Source organism: Gavialis gangeticus, unplaced genomic scaffold (assembly GCF_001723915.1).
Source record: "Gavialis gangeticus isolate Ggan-Ray unplaced genomic scaffold, GavGan_comp1, whole genome shotgun sequence".
Taxonomy (NCBI): Eukaryota; Metazoa; Chordata; order Crocodylia; family Gavialidae; genus Gavialis; species Gavialis gangeticus.
The window spans coordinates 60522925-60532672 of NW_017729030.1; the positions used below are offsets into that span (position 1 = coordinate 60522925).

The 9748-nt window shown below is 40.7% G+C and overlaps 1 protein-coding gene across 12 annotated transcripts in view; it reads right to left on the reverse strand.

The window, feature by feature from the left end:
• Nucleotides 1–9748, reverse strand: part of ADGRL3 (adhesion G protein-coupled receptor L3) — a 1275722-nt gene that overhangs the window by 261725 nt on the left and 1004249 nt on the right. For all 12 annotated transcript variants that reach the window (XM_019522289.1, XM_019522280.1, XM_019522284.1 and 9 more), the window contains one exon: nt 3254–3439. In XM_019522289.1, coding sequence (XP_019377834.1) covers nt 3254–3439 — 186 coding nt within the window. The remainder of the gene's footprint in view (nt 1–3253; nt 3440–9748) is intronic.

Consider the following 9748-nt stretch of genomic DNA (forward strand, 5'->3'; position numbering starts at 1 on the left):
GATGGGTGACAGCTGTGATTCTGACCCCAACTCAGGGCCAGGCATGAGGCCAGGGCTGGGGCCAAAACTATAGCAGCCTCCCACCCTCCCTGCCACCTTGTACTCAAATCCAAGACCAGGGGCTTCCCCCCCCATGTTAAATTGGGCCTCATCTGGGATTTAACTAAATATGGTAAGTCACGTTTTTCTACTTGAGCTGTAATGATGGCTGTGAGTGCAGTATAGACAAACCTTAAGCATATGATGTAAACTCAGGCCTCTCAAATCATGCTGCTGCAGGTATCATCCTTGCTGATGTATGTCAGTATGAATTTTGCATTAAGAGACCTTGCATAAATTCACTCTCAGCTCAACTCACATTTCTTATGCCACTAGGGCAACTGAGAGCAAAATGTGGCCCCTGAGGTTTTGCAGAACTAAAAAAAAAAAGAAATCAGACTCAAGTCTAACATACAGCTTAATTCTAATGGGCACATGCCCAATGCCTGCCCCAATATGTTCTAATCAGAATGCATCGGAGAAGACTCGATTAATCAAGTCTGTTGGAGCATGCTCATTAGCACACTCCAGCAGCCTCAACGTTACATGTATTCAGTGTCCCCATGTTTCAAAATGCCAGTGAGAGTGTTTTAACTAAAGCTTGTGGGACAAGCTTTAGTTAAAGTGCTTGCGCTGCTATTTTGATGCACAGGATGCTGAATACACAAGACAGTGTGGGCACTTTAATTAGAGCAGCTCCCCCCACCCCGAGCACATGTAAAGATGGCCACTGTTTTACAGCAATATTTTAACAGAAACAATCTTCCCTAGCGTAGACCAGGCCAAACTAGACTTTACAGAAACAAGGATAGATCAAAGAAAGCCATGCTACTAATTTCAATAATATCCATGTGGGAGGCTCTGCTAATTTGCAATGCTACTTGAACAATTATTACAGTAACTAGGCCTGATCCTGATGTAAGCCTCAAGCTTCTAGTGAAAGAAAGGTTGCTGATGAAAGGATGGCTTTTCCATTATTGCTCCAATTTATTTCAATTCTTTTTATATCAACTTGCAGAAAAAATAAGAGCACAGAGGTCAAAGGCTGAGCCAAGTCCCTTCTGTGTCCCTCACACGTTTCCTCTAAGGCTCAGAAAAATATGTGATGGTTGGTGCATGCATTATTTTTGTCTTTCTGACTAAATGAAACAAAAACAAAACTCTTTACAAATTACATTTTTTTTCTGACGTGCTCTTGATCAGAGAAGGGGGAGGGGGAATGAGGAGGCTGCTGCCTTTTATTTGCCCAATGCTACTTCCAACTTTAATTCATGCATTCTTAAATGAGCGCAGAGCAGTTGCTCCACTAAAGAATTAAGTGGGGAATGAGAGCAAGTAAATTACTGAGCCTGTCATTTGGATCAGTGGTTCGCATCGCTGTTTTGCAGGACTCCACACACTCCAGAATTTTAATGTGAAGCACAATTGATTTGTACTAGTTGACTGTGCAAACCTGAGGGTGGGGGGAAATAGCTAGAGGGGGCTACAGAAAGTGAGAACAGAGTAAACAACATACTAATTTTTTTTTCTCCATTGCCTCCAAGTGCCCTAATGATGCTACCAAATTTCAGAGAAACAGATAAATGTCAGAAGGTGAAATATAAAAGGATTAAATATAAATGTTGTGTGTCACCATGAAATACTCAGAATAGCAAGCAGACTAGATTCATGTGTCCAGTTAGTACGTGACATTAATTGCCAGCTTTACCTGATGTTGTCAGATATCAACATTATTTTATACAAAGATTTGCAGTGGGGCTGTATTAAATAATGTTATGTCAATGCAACAGTTAATACAATTTCTACCTGCATGGTTATAAAATAGCTTGAAGCAATATTAATTAATAGCATCAAGATTACCCAGTTCATGGCACATGCAAAACATAATATACGAAGAGCTCCCACTCCCATTTCTTTATTTTTTTGTAATACAATCCAAAAGATCCTTTATGTTTAAAAAACAGTCAGTCGGCAGTAATACTGTACATCAAGAAGATAACTTTACTTCCAGAGAATTATTTATTTTGCCATCCCAAGTGACACTAAACACAGTGAATTACTAGTGTTACATGGGTTTTTTTCCCCACTCATGTAACCTTGAAACCACCTTGGGACCAAGTTCTGCTCTCAGTTACAGAGATGCCGGTGCCATTAAAGCCAGAAGTGTAACTGAGAAAAGAATTTGGTACCTTATTTAAAGTAAAGCCTACATAATTGTGCATCTACTAGTGGTTTGTTTAGAGCTGGTGCAGGCTTATAGGACCCACTACTTGAATCTCACAGAGGTTCAATTTTGAGGTCACTACTGTAGGTGATGCACAGGGGATTGGGCTGATTCCCAGCTCAGAGAATTTCACTGTAACAGAGGAAATTTACTGTATAATTTTCACAGATGAGGTTTCAGTCCATTATTGCCAACTTTTAGCTTTTATAACATGCCAACTGCTGGCTACACCCAGTTTTCAGGATGTTGATAATAATGAGAAATCTCTCCTATCTAGACATCATAGGAAACATAAAATAATTTAACAAAGCAAGAAGTATTCTTGGAATGAGTCATGGATAGTAATAGCAATAGGAAGAAGAAGAAGAAAGGAAGAAGGGGGAAGAAGACATGAAGAAGAACAAGAAGAAGAACAAGAAGAAGAACAAGAACTCTCAGATGTTAAACTACCTCGCATATCTTTGGTATGAATCTATTAGTCACTTCTTTTATTTTCCCATGTTTGTTGAACACAACTGAGAGGTTAAGATTTTGGATCATTAATATCTCAGAACTTGAAAGTGTTTGGATCCAAGGGGTATATTATACTTTTATAAGCACATCCCACAAATCTCTATGAGATGCTGAACCAAAGTCCCAACTGCTAATACTCTCTCACCTGAAAATGTCAATTCCCTCACTTACAAAGAACCACCACTTCATAAATGGATCCAGCAATAAAATCACTGGGCAAAATTCTGCTCTCAGTTGCAGGAGTATAAATCCAAAGTAATTCTGGCAGCTTTAGCAAAGTTATTATGGAGCTGCACTCATGGGTAGTAACTGAAAATGGGATCAGGTTCATGATGTTCAATTAGCTAAATATTTAAGTGTATACATTTCCCAGTACCAGAAGCACTTTTGAATACTTTAATGAGGCCTCCTAACCATTACCAAGAAAAAAAGCCATTGCTTAGTCTATTCTTCCTTCCAAAGGCACTTGTTTCTTACCTTGTTTAAGCTACGTGCAGCACTATCTTTCCCGCCTGGTGTCAGGTTTCGGAGCTGCACGTCAAGTAAGCCCACCAGCTGGTCCATGGCGCGCACTGAATACGTGATGTCACCAGCATTCAAATGGTTTTTCGTTTGCTCTGCAAGCTCTCTGGCAATGTTGGCAGCTGTTTCCCCTGACTTCAGCTAGGATATAAAAAGGAGAAAATCAAAAAAATATTGTACTGTCCCTAGCTAATTGGTAAAAAGCATGGAAAAGAAACAAGAAAAAGGCCCTGTTATCAATGCTGAGATGTTTGGACAAGCACCATACACATCTCAGACAGGCAGCTTCAATTTTTGTGTGAATGTAAATGTTGTCAATTATCCAGATGTTTCATTTCTGGCTAGGTTTGCAAGTTTGCTCATATATGTTATCCCTTTTCTTCTGAGAGACAGCTGCTTGTCCTCTATTTTGCACAAGTGACACCAGTATCTGCACTGAGGAAAGCAGGAGAATAAAGAGAGATTGGGAAATGTTAATTATTCAATGATTTTTTCCTGCTATAATGAAGAGGTGCTATTATTATTATTATTGTTGTTGTTGCTGTACTTGATGTTGATGTTATTATTATTACAACAATTGCAAAGCCCCACCCCAAGCCAATAATGCTAACACAGCGAACTGTTTCCTAAAACATGGGTTCAAATAGGGAGAACACTAAAAGAGGTCTGCTGACTTATATTCTGTGGGCTTGAAGCGGATTAGACACACCTACCCATGTGAAGACACTAAGTTTAGTCCAGCTATTCCTCATCATCGCCATTAGAAATGAGATCAGAATCAGGTACTATTACTGCACAACACTGGAATCTGTAGGCACATATTCTTTTGTATTGTAAACTGCCAGCAATTATTCCAGTGGATATAAAGACACAGAGGTGAGAAAGTAGATGCAGCTGCCTCAAACACAACTACAAACTGGAATTCCTGTGGGTGGGGCTGGAATTTGTCAGCCATGTGGTAACATCTCAATATCTAGCTTAGCACAAAAAATGTGTAAATATGGCTAGGTCTGCTGTCAAAATAACAGCAGCTCCTGAAACCAGCAAGATTACTAGATGATGAAGAAGTTACATTTCACTCACTAGTCCCTGCAGTAACTAGTGAATCCTTAAAAAAGGAGCAAGATTAAATAATATAACCTAAATTAGTAAGAGGGGAAAAAAGCAATTTCCATAACTTAGATTTAATAACTAAAAGCTGATTTAGCAGTCCAAAGCAATTCTGAAACGATGTACCATTTAGCACACTGGCCACTGTTACTGTAATTGGGAGCCATATTCCACAGTGGGAGAGCTTTATCTCAGTTGCTTTTTTTTTTTTTTTTAAAGCAAGGATTTAACAGCTTAATATGTCTTCTCACTATCAGCATGAAGAAGTATTAAATCAACAGGGAAATGGGGTGAACCTGAAACACAGGAGTAAAGTTTCATGTATTGGTGGAAAAGACCTGGGATGGTTCATAATATATTAATATCACAATGATTCATAGACTAATGGATCAAACTATCACCTAAACTAGGGTTGTCCAACTGGTGGTCCTCAGGCCACATGCAGCCCATGTGGGGTCAAATGGTTGTCCCTCAGCTCTTGCCTGGGGACCACTTTCCTCACTGCTCTAGATGCAATAGCAGCTAATGTCTCCAGGCACACACTCTGTCCTGTGGCTTATGCTTGCTGTCCCCACCCTAGGAGGTGAGCTCAGCACAAGAAGCAGGGAGTGAGGCTGGGGCTATGCAGGCATATGGTTCAGTGGTAGTTGTGGGGTGGTGCCAGCACACAGTGCAACTCAGGGAGCCTGTGGCTTGCCTTTGTACAGTTCCCACTAGTGATGCCCCCATTTGAGTAGTCCTGAGGGTGTTTGACCCTAGGATGCTTAGGGAACAGCTCTGACCTAATACCAAGCCTGAACTGAGAGATTAACTTAACTTTAATTTAGATCTTCTATTTCTTCCTTTGATTTCTTTCCTTTTCCTGTGATGTTCTTCCTTGCTACCCTGTGCCTCTTTTCCTTCTCATGCCTTTAGGGTGAGGGGCTAGCTAGCTCCATAAATCCAACAAGCAGAGAGAGCTACTCCCTTCCCTGGTCCACCCAAAGGTTTTCAGTGATCATGGCACTGAATGAAGTATTCAGCATTCCAGTTTGCTGAATTTAACTCTGTTATATGCCACCATGGGACTGGTTTTGTATATCCAAGGGGAATGTCCCAACGTATGAGAAATGCAAACGGTTAAGGGGAAATTATAGAGAATCAGCTATAAATAATGCTATAAATTCACTAGCGGGTGAAAGAACCAATGTTGTTCTGTTATGTATGCGCAATTTCCTATTAAATTTACCATCCAGTACCTAAAATTGGGTATATCTCTTGCTCCCTCAGTTTTTGGTGATTATTTAAAATGCCAGGTTGCATGGAAACAGAAATAATAGGCAGAGTTTCTATCTTCAAGTAAATCAATTAGCTGGTTTATAAATGAATAACCTACTGCCATCAGTTCAAAAGCAACAACCAGCTGATTTAATGAAACCAAAGTGAAGGTATTCATATACTCATCTTCAGAGAATTAAAGCATATGATGATATAGGTAAGATAAATGACAGAGATAATATGTTGTTCTTCCCTTTAGACCAATAATAACTTATATTCAAGAATTAAATTATTGTAGCCTGGCTGTACATTCATCTAATTCCACTGAGACCATATCCTCTTCTAAACAGCTCCATAAGCTTCTGCCCTGCTGAGAATTCAAAAAGGCTTGAATCCCAATATGAAGTTTGACTTTATGACCTCACCCGCCACCACACGGAGCCTAGCAAAAGATAACAGTTATTCCATACAGCCTTTCTTTTTATAGAACAAATATTCTTAAAACTTTCATTGAAGCTCATAAAATTAGCCTGCCCTTCCATGGGTGTTTTGGGGAGTTGTGTTAGTAGAAGGTACCAGAAATGTAAACGGTTTCTCAGTGGTACATTAGCTTGTTGGAGCTATTGTTACTGAGTGAGCTCAAGGGCTTTATGTGCTACATATTTACATCCTTATGTTTATTGTAAGGTTGTGCCAGTGTTGTGCAGGCTAGAGTGCTCACAGCAAGTTTCCAGGCTGCCATAAAGGCTTGTCCACCAAATATAGGAGTGCTCTTCATAGAAACTGTAAAAAAGTATTTTTTTCAGTTGCAGCCCACCTGCAGAATACATACAGGCCTCCAACCAGGTGGTTTTTCTATAGTGCCTCAGGAGAGAAAATTGCCTGTCTGCAGCTCTGATGCCAGTCCATGAACTGTTTCAGCATCCTAATGAATTCTGCGTGGTTGAATACATGCCAAAAGATAGTAATTTGAAATAGCGCCTATTTAAAAATCTATTAAAAAGGCAAAGTTGTTAACTCCCATGAGGAAGGAAAATTTGCCAACACCCATTTTTCCAGAGTGGTGAAAAACTTGGTAGCAGTCACTCTCCTCAGGCTGGTATTACTTGCTAAAGCTTTTCTCCAGCCATCATCAGTAAACACACCAAACTCTAAAGGTTCCTTCATTCTCCCTACAACACTCCTTGAGACTAAGGGTTGAGGTTCTTCCTGTCATTTTCTCATTGAAGTTGCAGGAGTAGTCCTGGCTGCAAGTCTGAGAAGAAAGGTGATCTGACTTAAGGATATTTGATATGTAGCAGGTGATGGCTAGAAAATTATATTTAGAAATTTGCTTTTAGGAATTGGCTTGTAAATAAAGTAGATATGCATTAGAACAAGGGTCCAGGGGAATGGCATCTAAAAGCCTGTTTGTGACAAAGTCTCCTTCAAGGCAGACACAGTGTCTGAAGCCAAGGGACAAGTGGGCATAAACAGACTGGGCAATTAAAGACATATACCACACAATTCCATAACATTAGATAAGGTGGCATTAAGTTACAGTGACCAGCTGCAGAGCCCTTGGGATTCCCATTTTTGGTGGGTGGACCAAATTAGAAGGCCAGGGCATGCCCAAATGAAGACACCAGTAAATGACCAAATTAAGATGTGCATGTGTGATGGGTTGGAGAAACAAAGGAATATACTGACAGAACAAAACTTGGACAGTATGATGACCCCAGGGAAATCAATCAATGATGCCTGAAGATGAAGAGTCATCAGAGAAGAGAAAGAATACAAAAGGAGGGATTTCAGACCAGCAAAGTGTCATCAAGTGGGGAACCTGAGGCCATCATGGAGAGAGAGCATGCCATCAGCCTGTCTTACCCACCCCACTGGCATGGGGTGAGCCTCAGCCATCAATCCCCAAATGCCTGACATCTGACATTCAAGAATGAACCTCAGGGTGAAGCCCACATACTGGCCAGACGTACCATCCCTCTGTGAACCCTAGGACTGGTAGATATAGAATCAGGTTGGAGGGGTTATTTTGTTTGCCTTGCCTGAATTATTCATATCTGTTATCACTGTTTATCTATAACATTTGCCTATTATCAAATGGAAGAAGTCATGGTCAATCTGAGGGTATCTGGGTCATAAATCCAGTGCCAGTGGCAGGTAAGTTCTCTAAACTTTTCCACTGAAGTTTTGAGGTTCCAAGTCAGTGATCCTCAACAAGCATGCCATAGGACTCTGGGGTGCCTTGAGACCCTTTCAAGGGTGGTGGAGGGTGCCATGCAGTGTTAGCACTTTTAAGTGTGCAAACATGATTCACAAGCTAAACCCAGAGAATTTCAAATGGGAATTCATAGGATTAAAACCATTCTGACCTGTTGTGGTCTTTCTGAGTTCTTTGTACCAGCAGAATTGGTGTACTATTTTTCTGTAGTCAGAAAATGAATGAAAATTAAGAGCTGACATTTTGCGAGCCTTGCCTTGAGTCTAACAAGGGCTGCCTTCAGTCTACAAAGGTGGAAAACCACTGTTCTAAGTGAGATTCCGCTGTAAACAACTCATTTTGCTTCCAATTACTGGCTTGACCACAAGCTGAAGAAATCGGTTCTGTCCCTTGTAACAACTATACTGCTGCTGTTATTTCTGTTTGTTATATGTCAAAAGGAGATGGCATCTTCACATTGAAGAAACAGGACAATGTGTATTTTAAGGATGTTTGTTTGCTTTGTGTGAGCGTGAGTGAGTGGAAAGGGACGGGGGTGGGGTGGGGAGAGGAGGAGCCTGCTCGTCTAAATGTGCTACAGATACATAAGGTAAAATATATTGATGGCAAAACCCATGTCCACTTTGTCTGCAATTTCCATGAAACAGATATGGAGAGTAATTTAGACTAGTTTTTGCCAATGGCAGCTGCTGTATACAACTGCTGCATGATGTTTCATCTCTGGAGCTATCAGCTGGTTTTTTCAAAGCTTGCCTATTCTTTTTGTTTGCACTGGCTAGCAAATTAATCGCTGTTACTGCAAATGTCTGTACTCTGGCTGGGTGCTGGACAGTGCGTCTGTGTATATTCACTTCTGCAGTTCTGAAACAGCTACCTGAAGGCTTTGTGCTATAACTCTTTTGGATTCACTTCCTCGTGCATTTTCTACTTGCAGACAGCCTTTTAAGCCTGCTGTGTGCTACCCTCATAAACACTGTCTTCTTTGTGAAGCTTTCAGCTGTGGTTTACTTGCTCCATCACTTTGTAATGGACATGGCTGTTTTCAGAGTTAGCTGATCAAATCCCATTTCCCTAAAGCTCATCTCCCACATTTGGAGAGTAGGATATACCAAGGAGACTTCCATTGCACCAGTGGCTCCTGAGCTTCAAGTCCATAGTGTGGTTCTCAGTTTCTTTATTTTCTTTCTCTAGCAGAAGTCTTTTGTTACTTTTCTTCTTCAGAAATATAGAACATTTTTTCTAGCTGGGCTAAGTGTCTATCATAATTGGCACTGCCCATAAGAAGGAAATGAAAACAGTAACAAATGTCCAGGATCTCTCTCAGTTAACAGTACAGCCATGTTCCCCTCATATAGAATAAAAACTTATATTTAAAGAGTTTCCAAGACTCTACCACTGTTTACACTTGCATTCAACAGCTAGGTTATCTCCTTATTGCTTCACATCAATCAAAGCAGGGCCTGTCCTTAGATATAGTCTGAAGCTAAGTGCTGCACTGAACAGATGGGAAATCCTTCTAGATGATCACCTCATGACTATTACTGGAATTCTCCCCAGGCTTACACTTCATTTAATCCAAACAAATCATTTAAAGGGTATGTCTGTATAGCAGAGGTGGGCAAAATGTGGCCTGCAGGCCATTTCCTCCAGCCCATGGGGCCCCTAAAAATTTTAGAAAATAAATATTTATCTGCCTGGGGCTCCCTGTCATGTGCCCTTTGATGGCTTGCCAAAACTCAGTAAGTGCCCCTCCACCCAAAATAATTGCCTGCCCCTGCTGTATAGCAATGGGCCATACTATAAAAGCATGCTTTGCCCAGTTATGACACATGCCAAATACATGTCATGTAGATATTGTAAAACTG